This window comes from Primulina huaijiensis, chromosome 11 (assembly GCF_012295235.1).
Source record: "Primulina huaijiensis isolate GDHJ02 chromosome 11, ASM1229523v2, whole genome shotgun sequence".
Taxonomy (NCBI): Eukaryota; Viridiplantae; Streptophyta; class Magnoliopsida; order Lamiales; family Gesneriaceae; genus Primulina; species Primulina huaijiensis.
The window spans coordinates 24,832,645-24,857,595 of NC_133316.1; the positions used below are offsets into that span (position 1 = coordinate 24,832,645).

The following is a 24,951-nucleotide window of genomic DNA, read 5'->3' on the forward strand; positions in this document are numbered from 1 at the left end:
TGGAATAATATTTTATATACGACTTTTAGCATTCCCCCACCACACGCACACGCACACGCACACGCACACGCACACGCACAGATATATATTTGAGCGAATATGTATGACGTTAAGATGCATGATATTGTGTTTTTCATGATAAAATATGTCTAACCGAATTTCTGAAAAAATATTTGAAATGTGATTTATGTATGATGTTTTGTTGCATTTCGGATTATATATATGAAGTTTTTTTTAATAATGTGGATGATGTTTCGAGGTTTCCAAAGATAATAAAATAATGGATATTTTATATAAAAAAATAGTTTGTTTTAATAAAATTAACATTACAATCTAGCTAAGAATGCTTTAAAAATCAGACAATATATGAAAGATAAACAAAACTTGGCAAAAAAATAGAATTAGAAGTAGCATTCAATTTATTCAACAATAGCATAAATTAAAGATAACTGAAATAGGATAAAAACACACATCTAAAACAAATACTTATAATCACATGTTCGGTTCCTTTAATGTTGAAAATCTATATGGACGGGTATTTTCATCAGATTATCTCCAATGATGAAATTTCCACCACCAGAAGGCATCAAATTGTAACCTTTGTAATCGACGACTCCCAGACTCTTGCAACCGTTCAACACGAAACTAACCTTCTCACTACCTCCAACACCAACAAAAACCCTCTTAAAAGCCACAACTTGTTTGATTGGAGCATCCACAATCCCATTAGGTGGAGTCCAGTACACAATCACAACTTCACTTCCATCCCTTTCACCCACATTCTTGATCTCAAAATTCAGCTCAATGTTATGGTGATCGTTGCATTGCAAGTCATCGATCAAAATCGCAGGGCAAGCTGGTTTATACGAGCCCTCAGTGTAGTTCAGCTCTCGACAGTGTTGGAATTTGTTCAACTGGACCTGCAAAGATTTTGTGGACGAAACTAAAGAGTATGAGAAGTTCGTGTAGCTAAGACCATACCCGAAGTGATAAACTCTCGAGTCGTTGTAGAATTTGTATGTTCTTCCGGGGTAACCATGGTGATCGATGGGTCTCAAGGGCATGGATGTCATTGGTAGCATTTCGACATATCCATTTTCGTGCCACGTTAGAGGAAGTTTCCCTCCGGGGTTGTATTTTCCGAATACAACGTCTGCTATAGCCTGACCACCTTCTTGTCCGGGATATCCAGCCCAAAGGATGGAATGAATCTTAGAAGAATCCCTTGCAAAGGAAACGTCCACACCGCCAGCTGACATGATGACTACAGCTACAGGGCCTTTGGATTGAGATGCAACAAGATTGATTAATCGATCTTGGTAACCTGGAAGGAATAAATCTTCCCTGTCTAAGCTTTCTGCCTCTATGCTTAAATCAATTCCAACCACTACTACCGTTGCATCGGCTTTCTTTGCTGCTTTGACTGCTTGGAAAATCATGCTATCATTCTTGCATGCCACATCTACACATCCCATTTCATAGATCACTTTTCCATATTTGGCGAAGCCATCAATGGGAGATGTGAACTGACATGGAACACCTGCAAAATTAATTTTTGAAACTGCATTAATCAATGAAGTTTTAATTTAGGTGAGAGATTTATGTCTATTATGTAATTGAATCAATCAGACCTGCATAGTTGCCGATCATGACGCTCGTGGCATTTGCATGTGGCCCGACAACTGCTATAGTCTTGATTTTGTCTGTGCTCAAAGGCAGTGTTTGATTGTCATTCTTTAGAAGAACAATTCCTTCACGTGCTGCTTCGGTAGCTAGTTCAATATGTTCATCGCTGCACACGTTAGTCATATCCAGCTTTTCGAATTGTGGGCTTCCATCGAAAAACCCAAGTCTCATTAGAACAATGTACAGATTCTTGAGAGCAACATCTATATCTTTTTCACTAACTTTCCCCTTGCTAACTGAGTTTCTTGCATGATTAGTGTAGTAGTTCCCGCAATCCAAGTCCAAACCTGCATGGTAAATAACACAAAAAAATGAAACGCATCATATATTATGCTCTAGATAAATATCATAGTTAAAAAAATTCATATCAAAAAACATAAATTTATTAAGGAATCGAATAGATTCATATCTAGATACCTATAAAAATACGGATCACGGGCTTTGTTTTCCAAATGATGAAAAAATAAAAATGACATTCTTATTAATACAAATCCAAAAATTCAATAATGATATATATATGTAAAATTTAACAAATGCTAATGAAACTTCAAGAATAAAACGTAACTCCTATATTAATTTTCTCAAATAATTCATCTTTATAATACCTTTAAATGTTTTATAATTTTAATTTTCTCTCTACATGTCTTTTATGATTTTATTGTAATTTTGTAATTATATTTTTAGTGCAATTTCTAATTAAGAAATAAATTATAGTATTACAAGAGTATATATGAAAAAACTAACTATATATGCAATAGTAGAATAACATGATAAATAGAGAATAATATGATAATATGAAGTTTAATACTAACATATTTTATGATTTTTTTTAACAAAGAATTTAATAAATTATTTAAGAGAATTTATATCAACAATTGTGAATGTTATTATATTAATAATATCATAAAATATGAATCTCTTCGAAGAATTCGAAGAGTTTAGCTATAATAAAAATTTAAATATTTTAGTAGTGCTTTTTAATAAATTATATATATGAAAAATTTATAAATCCAATGTAAAAAATTTGGTAGTATTTGAAACATCTACTAATATTGTTTAAGTTTTAGACATTAAGTGTGTAAAGGAAAACGCAATCGTAGTTCTCAAGAACAGTGGAACCAAAATTAGAACTATAATATTTTCTTAGTTTCAGTTCCAAAATCAGATATCATAATATATAAATTTTAAGACATAACTGTTAAACAATTAGTTTAATTGTCTCACATATTGTATAACTATTTTAATTGATATTAAAAAATGGATCATAGTAACTTTTTTTTTTAAAAAAAAAGTATATACCTGACAAATTTACAAATTTAATATACAAAATTTGGTAGTATGAGATTTTTTTATTTATAATTTTCAATTTCAATAAATATTTTTAATTATTTATGAAATTTAAGAAAATAAAAAAAATTAATAATAAGAAAATAAAAAATTCTACAATCAACTAAATGACAAAAATATTGCATATAATTTAACTATGTTATGACTCTAAAACTTAAAAAACAAATTATTTCAAATGTTCAATACTACGCCTATTTGATATTAAAAAATGGATAATAGAAAAATGATCTATAATAATGTATATGTTATAATTATGATTATTTTATTAAATCGTATAACTAAAAAATTACATGTATATTCTCGTCAAAATCAATCATCAATCAAAACTCTAAATATGTACTGCATGAAAAACATATAAGTTATTTTCTACTGTAAAAATAATATATGATATAATTCTTATAATAAATATAATTATAATACTCGTTGATTAACATTTATCAAAGTATTAGAGTTTTTACATATGATATTTTATTATATTTATTTAATTATTTTGAAATCAAACTAACTAATTCAACCACTACAAAAAATAGCATTTTTTTATTAAAGTTTATTTCTTTGTTTATATTTGAAATTTTAATATTGAAAATCATATCAATAGTTTAAAATATATATTTAATAATAATTGTATGTGTTTATTTGATATTATTTGATATTTATCATATAATCTTATTTGAATGTGTATTTCATTACATATATTGATATATTTATTATTTTAAAACTGTATTTAACAATAAATTAATACTCATCAATGTTATTCGACAAAAGATCGATTATGATATAAAATTAATTATCCATGATATAAAATTCTAAAAACAAAAATTTTAAAAATTTCTTAAGAAACTAACTATTATTTAAATTAAATGATATATGTTATATTTTACTATCAATATATATTACTATTTCATTAGTTTTGATATTGTTTTGATGAGTTAGTCACGAAAATTTTTAATTGATAATTATTTATCTTCAATGAGCTTCACTTATGTAAATTATGATATATACATTGATAAAATGCATAATTTGGTTGATTTTAGGTTATTCTGTTTTATACGTGGTGTTTGAATTTATAGTTTTTTAAAAATTTGTTTTCGTTCATTTCGTTCTATATATTATGTTCATTATCATTTATTATATAATTACATGAAATCAGCAACTTGAATTTTATTTAGAAAATAATTTTAAAATAAGTTATATAAGTTTTTTTTAATTTATTCGTCTAATATAATAAGAGATTAAATCAAAATAAATAACAAAATGATTTAAATTATTTTTTAAAAAATAACATTTTTAAAATTTTATTATATAATTTATTTACACTACAAGAATAAATGCTTATGGTGACATTCATAAATGTCATCATATTCAATATTTAGTGACATTTAAGTTTTAGTAACACATCCAACAAATGTCCTCTATTCCGATATCGTCTTAAACTTCCTGACATTTTTTAATGTCATTATAAGATGTTAATGACAACTTCATACGTGTTACTAATTATTCATATAATAACAATTTTAAATGTCAGGAAAACTCATGTTTTAAATACATTTATACATGCCTTGTTATTATAGTAATAATGACAAATTTATATGTCAGTTCAAATCATTTATATTGACAACTAAAAGTGTCAGTGTATGTTATTTATAGTGATAATAACAAATGTGGGAATATTTGGGTTGGATAAATATTGGAGGAGGGAAAAATAGATAAAATAAATGTGGGAAAAAAAAACATATTAGATTAGTTATCCTGACATTTTTTATTGATGTCATTTTTTATATGGAAGGAAACAATTATTTTACCTCCTCCAATATTTATCCAACCCAAATATTCCCACATTTATTTATAGTGACAAATTTTAGTTTTTTAATGATTTTTTACGAAGTAGGAAAAATAATTGTTTCACTTCATATAAAAAATGACATCAATTAAAAATATCAGGATAAACTATTCTAATATGTTTTTTTTTATTTTACACATTATTAATTTTTTACAAGTGTTATTAGTAAGTATTTGTAACAACATTTAATTAAAAGAGTCTACAAAAAAGTGTCACAATAGCTATTTATTGTTGTAATGTTACGTACATGGCACATACTTAATGCTTGTTCTTTAAAAAAGATTAATATTTCAATGAATCCATCATGTCGTGGATTTACAAATATCTTTAGACATAATGCAATCAAATTTTTTGGTTGACATGTCAAAAGGGATCGTACTGTATCTGAACATATAACTCAAGGTTGATGTAAAATAACCTATCGGTAGTTTTCTATCTAATTACCTGTATTTATTTCATATTAAAACAATTTAAAAAGGAAGATGCCATTTGTTACACATAGACACGGCAGATACATAGAAAATATTATTGGTGAAGCTCGTTATGCATTCGCTCGCAAGGATTGCGAACCCGATTTCAGGGACTATATTTCTATGGAAATGAAGCGTTAAACTGACCTGCTTTTAGAGCTTGAGCAACAGCATCTTCGGGCTCGTCTTTAAGCCATTTTTGATGATTTATCATCACTTCAATGGAATCACAATCCGAAACTATGTATCTGCAACAACAGATTAATAAGAAATGAAGTAGCTGCATGTTACATTACATGTATAAGTACCATCACCATGGTTTGATATAAATTAGTTACCCGTGAAGATCCCATTCTCCTCTTATTTTACCCCTCAAAAGCCGTGGATCTGCGCATGCAGGAATGCCATTGATCTTGTTGTAAGAACACATTACGCTGGTGACATCTCCCTCTTTCACGCACATTTCGAAGGGCTTAAGAAAAGTCTCCATCATGTCTTGCTCCGTCACCTCAATTCAAAAATAATAATAATAATAATAATCGAACACATAAAAATTTCATTCCAGTTAAACAAATTTTAGATTGAACTTTTTTATATATTACTCTCGCATCAAAGTTGTAACGTTCGACCCCGAGCCAGTTGTCGACATCATAAGCAGCATAATGCTTGCAACATGCAGCAACTTTAAGAGGCCTAGAGTTGAGATCTGTTACATTCTCAGTTCCCTCAACGTCTTGCAAACCTCGTACATAATTAACCGCATACTCTCCCACAACGTAAGGGTCTTCCCCCGGTGTTTCAAGGGCTCTTCCCCACCTAGGATCCCTAACAACGTTAATGTTAGGACTCCAAAATGTCAGCCCCGCATGCCCTAAATTGTGCATGGCTCTTGCTTCTGTCGAAACCGCCTAAAAGAATAAAAATGAATTAACGCCACATTAACATTGAAGTACGTACGTATACGAAAAAGTACACAGCAACTATTTAAATAATCCATATATTTAATAATACCTGGCCAATTCTTTTCCATAGAGATTGGTTGAAACTAGCTGCTGTCGTAATAACAGTGGGAAAACTTGTTGCACCAGGGACATCGTCGTCGAAGAATGAGGCTTTGTGGTCCCATTGGCCAACATCGGAGACACCGTGCAATGCCTCGGACCACCACTCGTACTGGGGGAGCCCGATTCTTGGAACCCCATAGGCAGTGTCTCCGATTTGATTCACTTTCTCATACAGTGTCATTCTGTCGATCAAATCTTTGACGCGTACCTCGTATGGGAGGGATGTGTCACAGTATGCGAAGTCTTTAACGTTCAAACCGAGCTCAAAAAACCGAAGAGCATCGCAAACGTGAGTGTAGTTTCCATTGACAGTAGAAGTGGAATCCTTAATCCGTGCTAACGGTCCATTTCGTGCCAAAGTGAAGGTGAACAAGAATGTGGCCGCAAGTAAAGAGAGGATGATGAATGATCTTGCTACCATTTTTTTCTTGGTTTTTTCAGAATGTTGATTAGCGGAGAAGTAATGCATGTTTTGTTAATATATAGATATTTAAAAATGAGATCGTTATCTTGTTCCTGGAATTCGTTCAGATTTTATGATTTTCAGATTTTGATATCTAAAATTATTATCAGTAAATCTAAAACATTTATCCTATAAACAATGAGACAAAACAAATCTTTTGACCTATCTTGAAAGATACACTGGTTTTTCCTTTCAAAAATAAAAGATCAAATTAATTTGTTGCATCCACGTCATTTGAACGACCAAATTATTATAGATAATGGTTGATTTTTTTTTTTTTTGCGCTGATATAGAATTATATTGATGATTTGGTATAAACAGAAGATCACAACTGATTTGTTGATCAAATATTGTTGTTTTGTTTAAACTTTATGATCGAATCATTGGATATATTAAATAAAAATAATTTTGGATATTCTAAATATATATATATATATATCTAATTTTTTTATTTAAATTTTATCCAAACTTTTTTTTTGTATAATAAATGATGCTCTACTACACCAAAAAATAATTAAGTAGATATATACTATGTTTTCATTTACCTACTATTTAAAAAGAAGGATATTTATGAGTAAACTTTTTCTTATTTTTTGGAAAGTTTGTTATGATTCGGCAAATTTTAAATTTTCTTTAGCTCATTCATCTTTCTTCGATTTTTTTTATCATCGAGATATTTGAGATTGATGTACTTTACATAATTTTGTAATCTATTGATGAAATATGAATTTTAAAATTCTTATCGTTAAGAAAATGGTGGGATGTTTTGATTAAAGGGTGATTGTTAAAGAAGAATGATTTTATTTTTTATAATGTTTTTTATAATTTATTTTTGAAGCCATATTTCTTGATGTGTCTCGCATTATGCCACTGTGGTGCTGTAAATCGAAAATTTGAAATACACTGTCCGATTGGATGAATATATATCACCTCTTGGAATAAAATTAACATTTTGAATTCTTGTATAAGTTCTCAAGCGTATCATTAAAAATATGGTCATGAAATATATAACGGCGCAGAGCACTTAGCCTTCTAACTTGGAAATTGAAAATTCAGAATAAATGGATAAACTTGACAGAGACAAGACAGTAAACAGCTTATACACGAACTAGTTAGTTTCAGTATCATAGCCAAATCTACAGGGGATAAGATCAAGGGTATGTACTGCCCAGTGCCCTTTTAAACCCTGTTTCTTAGTTAAGCTAACCTGTCATACTGGTTGTCTTGTCTCCTCTATATTTCTCTCCACATTTTACTGTATGATGAGAAGTTAATCGTGAGTCGAGGAGTGAATGAATCGTTTGTCTTCATATGGGGCTTGCTCTAGAAACCTGCATTCGTAAAAAGTTCCAACCGTGTTGAGCACAATTCGCCGAAATATCATTCCATCTACATAACACAACACATAAAGAAGCCATAATTAAGTCATTATCAGAACCTGTTTCTGCACAATTGTAGAAGTAATCCAGTGTTGTGGGTGGGTCGTCACTGAACCTCACTAATAAAAGCCAACGTTTTCGATTCCTCTTGTTCTTTAGTATTGAGCGGAGGTGGTAGCTCTCTCATCTCAAATAGGATGAAGGCTGAGGGTACTGATGAACCTGGAATACAGAATGTCAAGAAAGTGAATCGAAAAAACAAGAGACATAAATTTGAGTGGAAGTAACAAAAGCATGAAAAGAAATTAATACATTTATCATCTTATTATCATTCTTGTTCTCAAATTATTAAATATTACTTGCTATAACATAAACGGATGCCAAGATATGTTCCAACATTTATTCCTTTGCGCTACCAAGATCCAGTTAGTCATAACTTTTGGAACCAAGAAATTAAAACCTTTACCTATGAAATAATACAAAACCTGCAGAAGAGCTGTATAGAGGCCATCCATCTGTTTCCCATGCCAGTAATACAACAGCTGCAGTACATAGAATGCTACCTTCACAGAAATTAACTTAGAAATATGAACGTAACAACTAACAAGAACTTACAGGAATATTTGTAGCAAGAGCAACAGAAGCACTCGATGTAAAACTGACAACACATACAATGGCCAAACCAGCAACCTGTATGTAGAAGAGTGTAACAAAATATTATGAGAAAACAATTGGATTATCACTAAAATCATCACAAAGATACAAATGAATGGATGCATAATCAAGCCGTTGATTCATTAATAAAAAATAATTAGGACATTCAAAACAATAAGAAAATTCTCATTCAAATAACCTTTACTCCAATTACATTTCAAGTCACAACTTTCTCAAAATTCAACATGTACAAAAGGTTATTTATTAGCATGGCGAACCTATTGCTAGTTTGTGAATAAGATTTGAGTAGCTACCTTCCACATTTCTGATGAAGACCGTTCAGATCTCACTTTTCTCATTTTCAGGAACAATACAAGCCCTACACACCAAAGATGTCTAATGAAAATACAATTTATATATAGAGAGAAACAGAGGAGGGAGAGAGAGGCTTACATGCAGGGAACATATAACGTAAAAAGAAAAACAAGAGATTGTTTTTGTATAGTGAAGAAGCATGCTCAGGTATTTTAAAAATAGTCAAGTTACACGGACCACTAATTTTATTGATCAGATACTTGAAATGTCTTCTCCATCCCTCCCTCTTCTTCCTCTCAAGAAATAAATACATTAAATTTTAAGATAAAATCATAGTACAAAATAATGATCCACAAATATGAGATTTGCAGCATAACAACTTCAAACGTATGGATTCCATTTATCCCGCTGAGCCCAATTTCCCCAACCTGTAAAAAAGTGGTTTTTGAATTACGCTTGTATTAGCTAATTTTTCATATATTAGATGCATAAATTATATAAAAAAATTACTATCCATAATATCTCTAGAACTTTTGTGAAAACTAAAGGTTAATTGGTACTATGGGTGCTTACCATAGCATGCCAAGGCAATTCCCAGTAAAAGAACTGATATGGAAATGAGATCTACATACACCTGCAAGATGTTTACGAATCTCCATTTTTCAATCCTTGATTCCCAAAGAAAGAGAGATAGAGACGTGTTATATTTCCACTTAAACATTAACAACAGCAACAAATATGAACCTAGGCTCTGCGAGAATCTACTTTCAAATGAAATAATCAATCAAGCTAGCACAGTTTGATGCCAGTGTTCAGTACAGGGCAGCCTCAGGAGATCATTTCTGTTAAACTTGTCCAGAAATAAAATTTGCAATAAATAAAACCAAAGGACAGTCATAACATAAGACAGAGAGGAGGTACAAGACTTTAGGTTTTAGAAAAATTAAATATAAAGTTTCAAAAACTTTTCATAAACGCCCCTTTAGATCCCATCCCCTTTTTCTCTTATGTCCAGGGAACAGAATGATCATTTTACTTGAGATGCAAGCAATTCTTTACAATCAGCATCATAATAAGAGCAAGAAAAGAGTATAACATAGTCTAATTAATCAGTACAAGCAAGAGAGGATAACAAAGATGAAAGGCATACATGCCTGAGCCACAACTACGGAGTCAATAGGATTCTTTCCCATCCCAATCCATATCAGCAACGAAGATGCAACCATAATTGCAGTGACTAAAACAGTAACCTGGTGGAAATTTGTTATTGGATAAGATAAAATATTAATACCAAAGAGTTTTTCTTGAAAAATAACGGCTAACACAAGCGAAAAACCGTATCTGTACCAGAATCACAACTTTTTGCCGACTTCCTATTTCAATAAACCGAAAGGTGCAAAAATTGTAGCAACTACTGGCACTATAATCAGTTTTACTGATTTTCTCCAGCAGGGCTTCTCTGGAGCTACATTCTTCATCTTCTTCATCATCATTTGTTTGATGGCAAAGGTCCACCCTGTAAGTCACAAGTTTCAATTAAGACCGATCTGTAGTGAAATGCAAACTCTTCATATACTAATACAATAATGGTTCGTCAGCGTATTCAAAAAGCTAGGTTTTTGTGCAAATGTGAGATTTACCCCTTGAGATAAACATAATTCAACTTAATGTATTGCATATATTATTAAAAACATAAGCACATGGGAAATCATGAAAAACATATATAATATGACACTTGTCTTTTTTTTTATATAGACACCGCATTAATCACACATGCAAGAGCAAAACTCCAGATTATGAATGTATCATACACTATTATATACATTCCCTTGAAAAAGAAATTACCAAAATGACAAGAGTAGAAGAAATGCCGCAACAAACAAAATTTTGGGAAAAGCTGCAAACAAATAATATCTCTAGGTCAAATACCCACATAGGGTAACCACGGACATGTAAAAATATAGAATCCAAATAACTGCCTTGTAAGTTGTAACCCGCGTACCCATGATAATGAAACCACAAGACTGTAACCAGAAAAGCCAATCCTTACAAGCAGCAAGGGGAGTTAACCCAAAATAAAGCAAATAACCTGCCGAATAAAAGCTACTTGAAAACTGGTAGTCATCAACAAAGAAAAAGCTAATGAAGTAAATCTATCATAAAACATGTGTAGAATCCAATGAAAACCATGATCATCGCAGGCAGTAACATAAAAATGTTATCGTCAAGGGAACTCCAAGAAAGCAGTGGTCTGGTTGCTGTTACAAGTTCGACATAATTCATTTTTGCCTTGTCACAACTTTTTAAAGAAAACCACATCAAGGGCATACAACTGCGACAGAAATAAAAGGGGACCTAGATATCTTACAGTACATTGTCAATGAGGACTAATGAAAAAGCAAACAGATGACCGCAATCAAAGAGGTAATATAGAATCTAATAAAGCAAAGGCCTCTGAAATGACAACAATAAAAAAAACCAGTAATTCTCACCAAAATTTGATGTTCCAATCAGTAGATGAAAGACCTGATATTGAAAAAAAATATCAGAGAGACTCGAACAAAAAAAAAGTTTGCACCATGAAACCTTAGATCATATCCCAATATCTCAACCACAAAAAAAAAAAAAAAAAAAAAAAAAAAAAAAAAAAAAAAAAAAAAAAAAAAAAAAAAAAAAAAAAAAAAAAAAAAAAAAAAAAAAAAAAAAAAAAAAAAAAAAAGCATTTCAGCATCAGAAAAACAAGGTACAGGGTTGCAACTATATAACATTGAACAATGAGAGTTTGTAGTTAGGAGCAGACAATCACTGAGGTGATTGTGATAAAAGTGAAGTGATTCAGTAAAGCACTGACAAAGTAAAACAAGATTACCGATTCCCTTTTAGCATATGGTACCCGGTAACTTAGAGAAACCATTTATTGTGGTAGCATATACAAATTGCATGTTATTGCCCAAAGGATTAGTAACCAAGGGGTTTATAAAAGTGAAATAACTGCATACCTTTTGGCGGGTCCACCCAAGATGTGAATTCCTTAAATGAATTCTTATCATCTGCAACAATGGATAGGGAATAACCAATCAAAAATCGATACTGAAGTTTATCATTTCATTTGAATGCTGAAAAACATCACTATTGTTGATAGAGAAGTTTAAAAGGCTGGAACCAATAGTAAATATAGCAAAAGAATATTCAACATCATATAAATCTTCAGGAGCTTGCACCCGTAAAACCATAAACACTTTACTAAAATGTTGCAAACAACTAGCAAATAAATACCGATAATAACAAAAGTATTACCACAAGATATTAAATTTAAATGTTTCCACCGGTGCACTCATTAATCTCGTTGCTAACACAATAGCCATATTTTACAATGTGACAGTAACATCATCAAAAAATGGCAAGAATAACGTGTTGAGCAACTATATCAATACTCATCAACTAGCTGCATGACAAAGTTGTCAGTTTTGGTGTGTCATTCACATTCAAGACCTCAGAACTCACCATTGACCATCCAACAAGAACAGCTAGCAATTCCATGTAATTTGTAGTGACTATAAATGGAATTGCATCAGTGATTTCATGCAAAAAAATTTGCTTCATGGAGAATCATTACTCGTACAAGAAAATAATGATCTCAAACTAAACAAACCTAGATAAATCTTTCACCTCAATATTTTAAGGTTCACAACCTCAGGAAAGTATTCAAGCATTACATTTATGCACTATCAAAAAAAGCAAAAACATCTTATGCTGAAACTGAGCTTTTAAATTGGATTTGACAGAAATCCTGTACAAATTTAAAAGAAATTATATTTCGAATTAACAAACCTTGATCCTCAGCTGCTAAATTGATTGACATGTCGGATTGCTTAAAAAGAAGCCTAGAGTTGCTCCAATTATGCAATAACTTGCCACAATTATAGCCAAACTAAATTTCAAGAAAATACTTTAAACCGTCCCCTTTACCAGCACAAAGTATAAAACCAAAACAATAATATAACTATAGACAACAAACACAAAAGAGAAAAGGAAACCGATGATAGCAGAATTTTTTTCTAAAAAAATATGTGAAAGAAACTTTAGAGTCCCAACGACGCACTTTTCCACAATAACAAGATGGTGATACTACAAGAAAAGCCCATCAAGTCTCATGATTAATGAAACTTAAACACACATCCATCAAACCAAAAGAATCAGAAAAAATGCAAGAATTACATGATAGAAGGCAATAATTGCAATCACACCGTCGAGACAAGCCAAGCCAATATCTACCCCCACTACCTCCTTCGGATAGCAGCTCCCATCTCTCAATTCCAGCATTTTCTTTTTATTTTTTCTTTCACGCGGAAGACAAACAAACACACAGTGGCCTCCGTGTGTCCCTTAGTTTTCTGCACGGGTTTTTGAAGAAATCGGCACAATTGGAGAGGCGAGATTTGCAGTGGTAAATATATGTGTATACAACGAAAGGGAGTGGCAAGCACCTCTGCAGTAAATGTATGTTGAGAAGAAAGTGTTGTAGAGCGGCAAGAATCAAGAAGGATGTCCTTTTGTTTGATTTCGCTATTCTACAGATCTGCCTCCGGCTTCCCCGTCCCCACCAACCTTCTTCCCCTTCGTATCTCTATGTGTGTATTTTGTTGACTTCAAACAAAGAGTCGATTTGGGTAATTGGCCACAGAAGTCGGTGGCTGGGATTCCGAACCCTTTCCCGTTAAATTAATCGAACTTTATGATTTATTATTATTCGACTTAGTGACGGATTTTATTTGTGAGTATTTATGATAAATGATAATATTTTTGAAATAAAAAATAATATTTTTGATAAATTATAGTTTTGTTGTTATTATTATTATTGTATTTTTCTAAAAAAATGGAGATGTGTGTGTAGTTATAATTTGGTTGGTTGGTTAACATTATTCAAATTATAATATTACCTGCTAAAGGTACCTTGTATATATCTTATATTTCAAATGATGCAACCTTAATTCACTTTTTGGTCTAAGATCCTAATAAGTGATTATTAATTATTTTCTTTTCTTTTGTTTTCAGTTATAATCTTTGTGGGCAAAGAGATTTCTTCTTTTCATGTGCATGTTTCGGACATCATATAAACATAAACCCTCTGCACAAAGACAACAGGAACATGAATTAAGGAGAAGAACACTTCTCCTAATTTTATATGTCGTCGCATATGGAGAACCTGCATGGGAGGAAGAAACTTACAATGGGTCGTCGCAAGATTGAAATGAAAAAAATACAGAAAAAAGCAAGCTTGCAAGTCACGTTCACCAAAAGACGAACAGGGCTATTCAAAAAGGCCAGTGAATTATGCATTCTGTGCGGTTCGGAACTCTCCATTATTGTATAATCTCCGGCAAAGAAGTTTTACTCATTCCACAGCTCATCTGTGGAATCCATGCGCCACAGATTCGATATGGGAGATGGTTTTATTACTAATTATACCAGCCATATAGATGATGCCAGAACTGAGTACGAGGAGGCTGTTAGAATGTTGGAAGAAAGAAGAAGGAAGTGATTGGTACTGCAATGAATCGTGAAATCAAGGAGCGTGAATTCTGGTGGGATCAGCAAATTGAGGGGATGGATCTGCAAGAACTTGAGGGATATTTGGAAAGTTTAGAAACTTTGAGGAAGAACGTTTCGTGCAGAATTGAAAAGGTGGAGAAACTGCCAACTTATTCTTCTTCGTCATATATATTGGCCGTCCCGAGTCAAGGTTCAATGGAGGATACTATTAGTGGATTAATGCATGTTCAAAATAACAGTAATAATCAAGAATTGAAAGTGAGCAATTTATTTTCTTACATAAGTATCAATTTATAATCTTCATCATTTTACCTACTTTGCAAAGTCAATCGATATTAGGGCTAGTTTTATTTTGTGTTTACAATAATTGGGTCGGGTCAATCTTCTTGAAAACTGGGAGAAACACGCATTATTTGTTGATGATATTAAGTTAATTAATTCTGACTGAATATCTTTTCTCTTGTTTAATTTTTCGCAGAAACTCGTTGAAATCGATATGGGTGACCCCGCTGATGATGATGCACGTGGTTATTCAAACCTCGGAATGAATCTGACCTGCAACCTGGATATTGTTCACTTTGAACTATGAGAATTCTAGTATTTCTAATGATCTTGAAGCTTTTCTTGGAGGATTCTGAATAAAGTTCAGGGTGATGAAAGTACAGTAGATCGACTAAGGCTTTATCAATGTCTTTCTCCGATATAATAACAGGGCATTTAATTACACATCCAATATATAGAACATTGATATCTAAATCAATTATATCATAAGATTTTGTGTTCAATGTATTACGAGATTTTGACATTAATTGAATTTTTGTATTTAATTTTTTTTATTCATATAGCATCACTCTTAATTATAATCATCGATCTTAATTATGATATGCCATATTTTGTTTGTTGAACTTAATTCAGATTGCATTGATATATGTATGAAAGAAACATATTAATTTTACCTATGCCAAATTTTGAAAATTGATATTCAACTTTACAATCAGTTTCTTTGTCCAATTATTATTTTTTAGTTCGAGATAAATCAATGTGAAATACATGTAATCACTCTTTATTCTAAAAGACATGTTCATCTTGGCATCATAAAATCCATGTCCAGTAAACACACACAACACACGAAATATGTTTTTAATGAATCAGGTTCTCCAATAAAAATTTATTTTAGCCATTTAGTTGAACCGATCCATTAATAATTAACTTTAATTATCAGCGAGATTGACAATTAATATGATATCTATCTTAAAATGGGACGATCACCTTTTTGAAGCGTAGAACTGGGCTCTTCAAAAATGCCACGCACAGATTGCAATAATCATGTTTACAGCCTGCGGGAAAGCCTATTCTTTTTGCCATTCCAATGTCGATTCCGTGGCGGATCATTACTTGAATGGCCACCCTATTCCGGATGTTGCTTGTGGCATGATGCTCCGACGGGTCAAAGAGCGGTGCAATGAAATGAACGGTGAATTGGAGGACAAAAGGAGACGAAGAAAGGCGATGGAAGAGGACATGGAGAGCTGGAGCGTACAAAATAATATAAATTATGATATTTATTATATATAATAGTTTTTTAAATCGCAGTTTAATTAATAAAATAAATTATAATTTGATAAACCGATGTAAAATATTTTCTAAAAGCCACTTATAGATGATTAATTTATCATAATTCATATTGATATCATAAATGGATAACTTACTAAAACGTAGAAAGGAAATCTTTAGTTTGCAATTTTCCATTTGTATCAATTAACGGTACTAGTCCCAACAATTTATATATACTTACAATCCATATATATTGTTAGTTATTTTTATTAAAGTTTTAATTAATTATTCTCAGATTTTTTTTTTAAAATCATATTTAAAAGTTTCGGAGTTCTTGATGCTCAGCCTTGCACCACTTACATGACATTTTACCCTTGTTAGGATTTTTTGTCCGACAGATATCAATAAATAATGAAAATATCAGAATAGGATGTAAAATAGTGAATTTGTGTTTAATCAGAATTAAATGTTGTGCCAGATGTTACAACATCTCGGACAACATGCAGCGGAAAATTAAAGTTTGTAACACAAATTTGCTTTAAATAAATACGATGGACAAGATTGAATATGCACAAGTATAAATACTTGTGCGGTGCCGTATGACAAAAATTAATCACTAGAAAACCACACTGTTTACAAAAACCTATCACTAGTGATTATAACAATAATCAATTTTCTCAACAAGTTGAGAAAATAAAGCTTTCTAAAACAACCAACAATATTAAAATGTGAATAAGAAAGCAAAAGAAACGCCAACGAAAACTAGAGTTTCAGAAACACTCTTCGGCCAACTTCGTCACGGATGTTGTCTGAAGATGTTCCCAACACTCAAGGCAACACTTGCTATCGGCAGTCTTCAGGGCAACAGTAACGTTGAAAGTGTTCTTCTCTAAGGTTCAGAACGTGCAACGTGCATGTATATTGTTGAGAAAGAACGGCCAACCCTACAAAGTCCTTGGTCTTCCTTTTTTATAGATGAGACCCTTATCTCATAAGGAAATCTGTTAAACAAGGGAAGATAAGAGTTTGTTTAGAAATAAACTCTATTTAAACATTGATATCATATCTCATCAAATCATTAACAAAAATATAATATCTCAATAAATCAACAATATGCTTAAATATATTTGTACAATTATCTCATTATCTTAAGAAAGGCAAAATCTCATAATACTTCCATACTCAATTTAAATCAATAAGGAAAGATATAATTAGGGAAATATTTTAATTCTATAATTCTAACAAACTCGATAATATTATTTCCCTTCAACCCTCAAAAACGACCTTGTCTTGGAGATGACGGAGAAAAGTGGGCGTTGCGGCAAGCAAGTGTTTGGATATGAAGGTCAACTGTAAGAACTTCGTTTTTGTTTGGTGTAGTGTTTGTAATTTTTCTTTTTTCTTGGAACAAAAAAATACCACCTGGTACCAAGAACAATCAATTTTCAATGTTTATCTGTGAAAAAACGTTTAATCAACTCCAAATTATCTTTCGTCTTTTGTTCTCTTTCCTTCTTAATCTTTATTTAAGTTCCCGACTTCTTATCTTCTCAGTTCTCTCAAACATACCAACTCAAATAAGAGGGGGCAAAGCTGAGAGTAGAGCAAGATGAATTCCTCCATTGTTTTACCCACAACTAATACCAGTTTTAAACCCAATCAAAATCCACTGATACTGATTGACACCACTTATCCAAAGCGAGTTTCATGTGCCAGGGAAAGAAAATATATAACTCAGACGATTCGCTTTCGACTACCAAAGAGATAGTCTTGGAGGATTTCCAACAAAGAAGAGCCCTCAAATTAAATTTCCAGTTTTGAACACTACTTTCTGTTTTGCATTAGTGCTTTTCTTTTCTTTTCTTTTCTTTCACTTGAACGATACAGAATTACTTATGTTAAATGGATTTTGATTCAAAGTTGAGCCTTTCCCATTTCGATATGTGTTTTTCATGTTATACATATTTTTCTTGAGCAAGTGAAGCTAACTTGTCTGACAGATTTTGTGTTACTTTATGTTTCCTGTAGATTATCTCAGGGTTGCAGAATTGGGATAAATATAATGTGGCTTCGGTTGTTATATCAGCAGATAAGGTTGTCTTTTTTGACCTTTTCGGTAAGGTCCGCTTCAGTTGCCAGGGAAGTTGTCCACATTTACATGAGGGTAGTTTTCGCTGGTTTTTAGCAAAGTATCAAATATCTTGCAAGACTTTGCCTATTTTAAATTTTCTAGAATAACATGCCATTTTATAAATTCAACCACCTGCTGTTTCAACTCATATTTCTTTATTTGCAGGTATGTGTTTCTTGTTTTTTTCTCATCCATTGTAATCTGGAATGTATGTGTCGGCCTGGGAAACATATTTACAATCGATGTGTCACAGTGTGTCGGATTGGCAGTGAACAAACTCAATGATGCAGTGGCTATGATCGCAGAAGTTAAAAGCATAGCAGAATTATATATTGAACTTATCCTTTGCTCGATTTTTAAGGTTATTGTTTGATTTGAAACTTAACGAGGATGCATCATATGTTTGCACTTGTAAAACTCTTGGGAGTGGCTAAAAATATTTAGTTTCTATAATTGGACATGATCATAACAATCTCGATGTTAAAGATTATTATATATTCCATATATATTGGTATTAAAGGGTCGCTATGTTTTTTTTATACATGTGACATGTTTCATTAAATTTAAAAATATATTTATTTTTAAATTTTTATATTTAAAATCTGAAAAGATTATATATAACGTTTTTCGGCAAAAAATGAATTAATTCTTCAAAATTTCGGATGCTACAAGGTGTAATAATATTAATAATTCCCTAATATATATACTACATTCCTCAGTATTCATGTCACCACATTGTTGTCATCGAGAAACCCGGCTTCCAGCATGCAAGCAATTCAATCTACTGCGGTTCGAACCTCCCCGCTCGATCCCCTCCGGAAACCTCCGCAGCCCGTCCCTTTATTCCGCTATAATGTCAAACCCCCAGATAGAAGGATCCCCTTCACTGTGTCCGCCTCCGCAGTCGTCGCAGCGCCCAAGCGCGAGACAGACCCCAAGAAGCGCGTGGTAATTACGGGCATGGGCCTCGTCTCCGTTTTCGGGAATGATGTAGACATTTTTTACGATAAGTTGCTTGGTGGTGAGAGCGGCATCACTTTAATAGACCGCTTTGATGCGTCCAAATTCCCCACGCGATTTGGCGGACAGATTCGGGGATTCAAATCGGACGGTTACATTGATGGGAAGAACGACAGGAGATTGGACGACTGTTTGAGATACTGCATTGTTGCGGGGAAAAAGGCACTCGAAAGTGCGGATCTTGGGGGTGATAAGCTTGACAAGGTAAAAGTTAATTGGGAGGTTTGAGGATTGATTTTCTCAAAGATCGACGTGCTTTGATTTTTAATTGGATACTTTTTTCAAGGTTTTGGAATGTGTTTGGGTGATTTTCTTCTGTGATAAATAGCTTTAGTTAAGTGGCTTAAAGCTGAAAGGTAATCGACTGCATAGATCTTGGGATTCCAGTTATGAAATTTACAAATTTTCTTTATTACGAGTTTTTGTTGGTGGGATTTTGATTGGTGAAGTAGTTTCTTGATTTTTAATTTTGTTTTATGATTTTGTTATTGTTCATATTCTTGTGAGGAATGGGGCTCGCTTTTCATTTCAGTTTGCGTTTTTCTTGAGTTTTCTCTCTTTTTTTTGTTTCGAATTTTTTACTTGGAATTCGTTGGTACTTTTTTTGGAACGCTTCATTGCTAGCTCTTGAAATTGTATATTTTTCTCTTAATTGATGGCTGATCCTTTGCTTAGTACTTTACAACCATTAAAAGCAAACTTTCTACGGTTGAGTAAACTGGGAGAGCAGTTGTAAATCAATGCTTTATTTTTAATATACTTATTAAGTCTGACAATTTTTTTCCTTAAATTTTGATACTGTCGAGAATTTAATTATCAACTCTTCGTCGCCTTTTAATAGATTTTTAACTTGTCGCGGCATTAATTTGCCCCGTTTTTTTGAACTTGTTTTAGTATTTATTACGTGCATTATTTTCCGCATAAAGAAGTATTGGTTGGTCTTGGGATTCTATTTGTTTATGATTGTGTAGGCTGGCCGTCTCAAATTATTTTAGCTTGGTATCATTGCAGATTGATAAAATTCGTGCTGGTGTTCTTGTTGGGACAGGAATGGGTGGTCTTACAGTTTTCTCTGAGGGCGTTAAGGCACTGATAGAGAAAGGTCACAGGAAAATAACTCCGTTTTTCATACCTTATGCCATAACAAACATGGCATCTGCATTGCTTGCAATTGATCTTGGCTTGATGGGTCCAAATTACTCAATATCAACTGCTTGTGCCACCTCAAATTATTGTTTCTATGCTGCTGCAAATCACATCCGTCGAGGTGAAGCTGATATAATGGTAGCTGGTGGGACCGAAGCGGCTATTATTCCTATTGGACTGGGAGGTTTCGTCGCGTGCCGCGCTTTGTCTCAAAGAAATGATGATCCCAAAACTGCTTCTAGGCCTTGGGACAAAGATCGAGATGGCTTTGTCATGGGTGAAGGTGCTGGAGTCTTGGTAAGTTTGTTTCCTCTCATTTAATTATAAATCTTGGACTTGGGGTATTTTAAACTGGACTTTAGATTGTTCTCATCTTTTACATGGCGCATCATTTAATTTCCCTTCAGCTTACATCTTCCCACAAAAGTTATCTGATCAAGAAGACTCCTGACTGAAATATGATGTTACTGTTCAATTTGAACAGGTGATGGAAAGTCTGGAACATGCAATGAAACGAAATGCACCAATAATTGCTGAGTACTTGGGAGGCGCAGTTAACTGTGATGCTTATCATATGACAGATCCAAGATCTGATGGCCTTGGTGTCTCTTCATGCATCCTTAGCGCTCTAGAAGATGCTGGGGTTTCCTCTGAGGAGGTATTTGCTTACTTCATTTCATTACATTATAGTGACGTGCGGCCACAATTCCGGACTTGCAGACTTGTAACAAAACCAGAATGAGTCAAGAGTCTTAAAGTGTCTGCTTATCAATTTTTTGTCATTATACCCATGTTATATTTTTTGAGATCACTAGCCTTTCAAATGTGAAACTGTTGCTCCATTTCAGGTTAACTATATTAATGCCCACGCAACCTCCACTATAGTAGGCGACTTAGCGGAGGTAAATGCAATTAAGAAGGTGTTCAAAAACACTTCAGGCATCAAAATTAACGCAACTAAGGTAAGATCCCCAAAAAGCACTGCCCCCACCGTGTATCTGACTGCCTGAGGTTTTGGACCCAATGTGACATTATTCATGGTTGGTTTCTCACTTCTTATGTTATACAGTCAATGATAGGGCACTGCCTTGGTGCTGCCGGAGGTTTGGAAGCTATTGCGACCATCAAAGCTGTTACAACAGGCTGGATTCACCCTTCAATAAACCAATTTGTAAGTTGAAACTAACTAGTTTGCTACGAGCCTAGTGCCTATGACTTACCTTATGTGCCCATCAGTGAAAATCTTTGAAGAAACTGTTGAATTGTTTGACCATTAATTGGCTTTTGCTTCTCCAGTTTACAATATATTATTCTCATTAACGCAGAACCCAGAGCCTTCTGTGGAATTTGACACTGTTGCAAACAAAAAGCAGCAACACGAAGTAAACGTTGGTATGACACCTTTTGGTTCCCCATTCATCTATTTTTCTCCACCGATTCTATAAACTTCTTGTCAAATGAGGAATTTGTGCAAGATTTTAATGCTCTTTATCAAATGCAGCCATTTCAAATTCATTTGGATTCGGTGGACACAACTCTGTTGTGGCGTTTTCTGCATTCAAGCCGTGACCAGAGCTGCTATGTGAGAGCTCCATAGCAGAAGCAGACCTTTTTCACCAGAGTGCCATTGAGTCAATCGTCGGCTTTTTTGTTAATTCGGCGCAATAATTTTTAAGTTTAGCTCTTGGTCTGAGGCTTTGATCATTATTTGCTTCAGATTCATTGAAACTATAGCTTTTTTTAATTTTATTAAAATTCATGACTTTCTGAATTTAAATTAAATATATTATATTACATGGATCATGAAGAATCGTATTACAATCCCAAAAATTTGAAGGTTCACGTGAACCATATGTATGTAAGTTATCAATTTCTTATGTATTTTAATTAATTTATTTTTAACGCATTAATGCATGATTGACTGCTTATATTACATGTATGTGTTTGAGGATTTCGAAAAATAGCTTTAAAAAAAAATTCAATAGAATTTTAAGGAGTAGTCGTTTCAAATATGGTGTTTGATTTTATTTTTTTAGAAGCAGGTCATTCGATGATCGAAATTTAAATTTATCTGTTTCTTTTCTGACGGTAATGTTCAATTCATATGCATTTCTTTTGACTGCTACTAGAGGAAATTTTTCATGGTGTACTTTGGTCAAATTATATTTTTAAGGACTTCGAAAATTTAAAATACCTATAAAACATCAAAACTATAATATTTATTGATTTCATGGTAAGTCATAAATCATGCACATACCTAAATTATTTCCCATAAAAATTTAATAGATCTTCATTCGATTCTTTTCAAGATTTTCATTTGTGAATTTAATTCTTGTTTTAAGTGACAAAAGGCAGGAACTCTAATTATCCTATAATGTATAAATACTATATATTTTTTTTAGCAATTATCATTTATATAAGGATAAAATATGACATAAATATTTTTTGTGAATATAATATGACATATTTAATGAAATTAAAAAATATATGTATGTTATATATTAAAATCTGGTAAAATATAGTGATTAATGCCACGTTGAGTTCTTATCTTACGATATTTGTGGCGGGTACGATTCCAACGAGGCTACACTCACCACTGGTAGACTCTTCCCGAATAGCTCTCGTGTTCAATTATTCTCGTTCACAGCCATATCTCACTCTTTTTTACCCGAAAGCTTCGACTGTAAGTTTCCTTATCCTCTCAATCTCTCTCGAATCTCCTGTTTCTTTACCGCATTACGAATTTGGTTTCATTGCGTCTCTCTGTCTTTTCTGATTGTAATTTTCTCAATTTCTCTCGAATCTTCTGCGTTGCATTATATCATAAATTTGGAGTCTTTACGTCTCTGCATGTGTTCTTTTGGTGCTTTATTCTATATTTGAGTGAATGCAGATGGAGGGAAGTCAGGTTAAGGGAGAACAGCGGACGGGTTCTTCTCAGAAGAAGAAAATATTTGTTGCAGGTGCCACTGGGAGCACCGGTAAAAGGATTGTGGAACAGCTTTTGGCTAAGGGATTTTCTGTCAAGGCTGGTGTCCGTGATGTTGAGAAAGCGAAATCAACTTTACCCGGAAACAACACCGATCTTCAAATCGTTAGTATTAGAGCTCTTTTGCATTTAAGTTTCCGTTTTTGGATGTTTATAATTTGATTGCGGAATTGGGCTTTTGTTGATTTGGTATTAATATAGTCTTGAACATTCTGTGCGGATCAGCCGAGTGAGCCACAATCTCCTTTATAACCGAAGACAAAAAATAAAGTTTTATTCGTACATTACCAATTGGTTGCAATGTTAAAAGCCTCGTGTATTACTTAAAATTTCTGTCTGAATTGCATCTTTTGCCATTTATTTAACTATAATGCTGTAAATTTTGGTGAATCTGTTGGCTCCAATTATATGCACCTGTATTTTCAGGTGAAAGCAGATGTGACCGAGGGTTCAACTAAGTTAGCTGAGGCTATTGGCGATGATTCTGAAGCAGTAATATGTGCTACTGGTTTTCGACCTTCATGGGATTTAACGGCTCCATGGAAGGTGAGTGAATTTCTTCGGTTTTTGTGTTCTTGGTTCTGTTACACTTTGGATGCATGCTCTTCATGGATTTGTGCAATCTTCTTGTGTAGGTGGATAACTTAGGGACAGTAAACCTAGTTGAAGCTTGCCAGAAACGTGGTGTGAACAGATTTATACTCATAAGTTCTATTTTAGTCAACGGAGCTTCAATGGGACAGTTGTTAAATCCTGCTTACATTTTTCTGAATGTCCTTGGACTCACCTTGATTGCAAAGCTTCAAGCAGAGAAGCATACTCGCAAGTCTGGTATCAATTACACGATTATACGGCCTGGGGGACTAAAGAACGATCCACCCAAGGGGAATATAGTCATGGAGCAAGAGGTAATGACATTTGACCAACAGTTTCCAATTTTAGTAAGAGTTGCTGCATGTTTCTTGATCCCTTATTTACTCACTCAAGCCAAACTTTCTCCGTCCTTGCAGGATACTCTTTCTGCGGGGTCGATATCAAGAGATCAGGTTGCATTAGTAGCCGTTGGGGCATTGCTATGTCCCGAGTCTTCCTACAAAGTGGTGGAAATAGTGGCCCGAACAGAAGCTCCTCGACAGTCATTGGAGGAGCTCTTTAGTTCCATCAAACAACGGTGACTTTGTCAAAAAGTATTAGCCTTTATTACGAAATTGTGTTCTATATATATGTACCAGTTAAAAGACCTCAGACAGATGTTCAAATAAAATACACAAATAATTAAGTATTAGCACCGTTCAGTGTTCTTTCTTTGTAGGCGTACGCATGTCTGAATTTGTTAAATT

General features: G+C 33.1%; 4 protein-coding genes across 13 annotated transcripts; 2 read left to right on the plus strand and 2 right to left on the minus strand.

The window, feature by feature from the left end:
* Positions 1–390: 390 nt before the first annotated feature.
* LOC140987553 (probable beta-D-xylosidase 5) lies at positions 391–6,868 on the minus strand. Its single transcript, XM_073456106.1, has 6 exons — positions 6,355–6,868; positions 5,946–6,251; positions 5,682–5,851; positions 5,491–5,591; positions 1,632–1,973; positions 391–1,540 (listed from the first exon to the last, which is right to left on the minus strand). Exons 1-6 carry the CDS (start codon positions 6,826–6,828, stop codon positions 510–512), a joined length of 2,424 nt encoding a protein of 807 aa, XP_073312207.1. The 5' UTR covers positions 6,829–6,868; the 3' UTR covers positions 391–509.
* A 918-nt stretch (positions 6,869–7,786) lies between these two features.
* Positions 7,787–13,943, minus strand: LOC140988055 (tobamovirus multiplication protein 1-like). 8 transcript variants are annotated; one of them, XM_073456913.1, is made up of 14 exons: positions 13,706–13,940; positions 13,437–13,612; positions 12,218–12,268; positions 11,711–11,744; positions 11,221–11,307; positions 11,064–11,115; positions 10,566–10,734; positions 10,373–10,468; positions 9,792–9,852; positions 9,218–9,282; positions 8,865–8,939; positions 8,716–8,791; positions 8,309–8,471; positions 7,787–8,201 (listed from the first exon to the last, which is right to left on the minus strand). In XM_073456913.1, the coding sequence occupies exons 2-13, from the start codon at positions 13,539–13,541 to the stop codon at positions 8,356–8,358; spliced, it is 987 nt and encodes a 328-aa protein (XP_073313014.1). In that variant the 5' UTR covers positions 13,542–13,612; positions 13,706–13,940; the 3' UTR covers positions 7,787–8,201; positions 8,309–8,355. The 8 variants fall into 8 exon arrangements, 5 of the variants coding, with proteins under 5 accessions (XP_073313014.1, XP_073313016.1, XP_073313015.1 ...); XM_073456915.1 differs by having other exon boundaries at positions 8,716–8,764; positions 13,437–13,942; XM_073456914.1 differs by having other exon boundaries at positions 9,792–9,842; positions 10,369–10,468; positions 13,437–13,941.
* A 5,232-nt stretch (positions 13,944–19,175) lies between these two features.
* LOC140988953 (3-oxoacyl-[acyl-carrier-protein] synthase I, chloroplastic-like) lies at positions 19,176–22,277 on the plus strand. Its single transcript, XM_073458070.1, has 7 exons — positions 19,176–19,680; positions 20,488–20,919; positions 21,107–21,280; positions 21,471–21,584; positions 21,692–21,793; positions 21,948–22,014; positions 22,124–22,277. The coding sequence occupies exons 1-7, from the start codon at positions 19,222–19,224 to the stop codon at positions 22,189–22,191; spliced, it is 1,416 nt and encodes a 471-aa protein (XP_073314171.1). The 5' UTR covers positions 19,176–19,221; the 3' UTR covers positions 22,192–22,277.
* Positions 22,278–23,146: 869 nt separating this feature from the next.
* On the plus strand, positions 23,147–24,911 carry LOC140988246 (uncharacterized protein At2g34460, chloroplastic-like). 3 transcript variants are annotated; one of them, XM_073457257.1, is made up of 5 exons: positions 23,147–23,305; positions 23,516–23,716; positions 24,038–24,157; positions 24,247–24,519; positions 24,622–24,911. In XM_073457257.1, the coding sequence occupies exons 2-5, from the start codon at positions 23,516–23,518 to the stop codon at positions 24,784–24,786; spliced, it is 759 nt and encodes a 252-aa protein (XP_073313358.1). In that variant the 5' UTR covers positions 23,147–23,305; the 3' UTR covers positions 24,787–24,911. The 3 variants fall into 3 exon arrangements, with proteins under 3 accessions (XP_073313358.1, XP_073313357.1, XP_073313356.1); XM_073457256.1 differs by having other exon boundaries at positions 23,159–23,400; XM_073457255.1 differs by lacking the exon at positions 23,147–23,305 and having other exon boundaries at positions 23,312–23,716.
* The last annotated feature ends 40 nt before the right edge of the window (positions 24,912–24,951 follow it).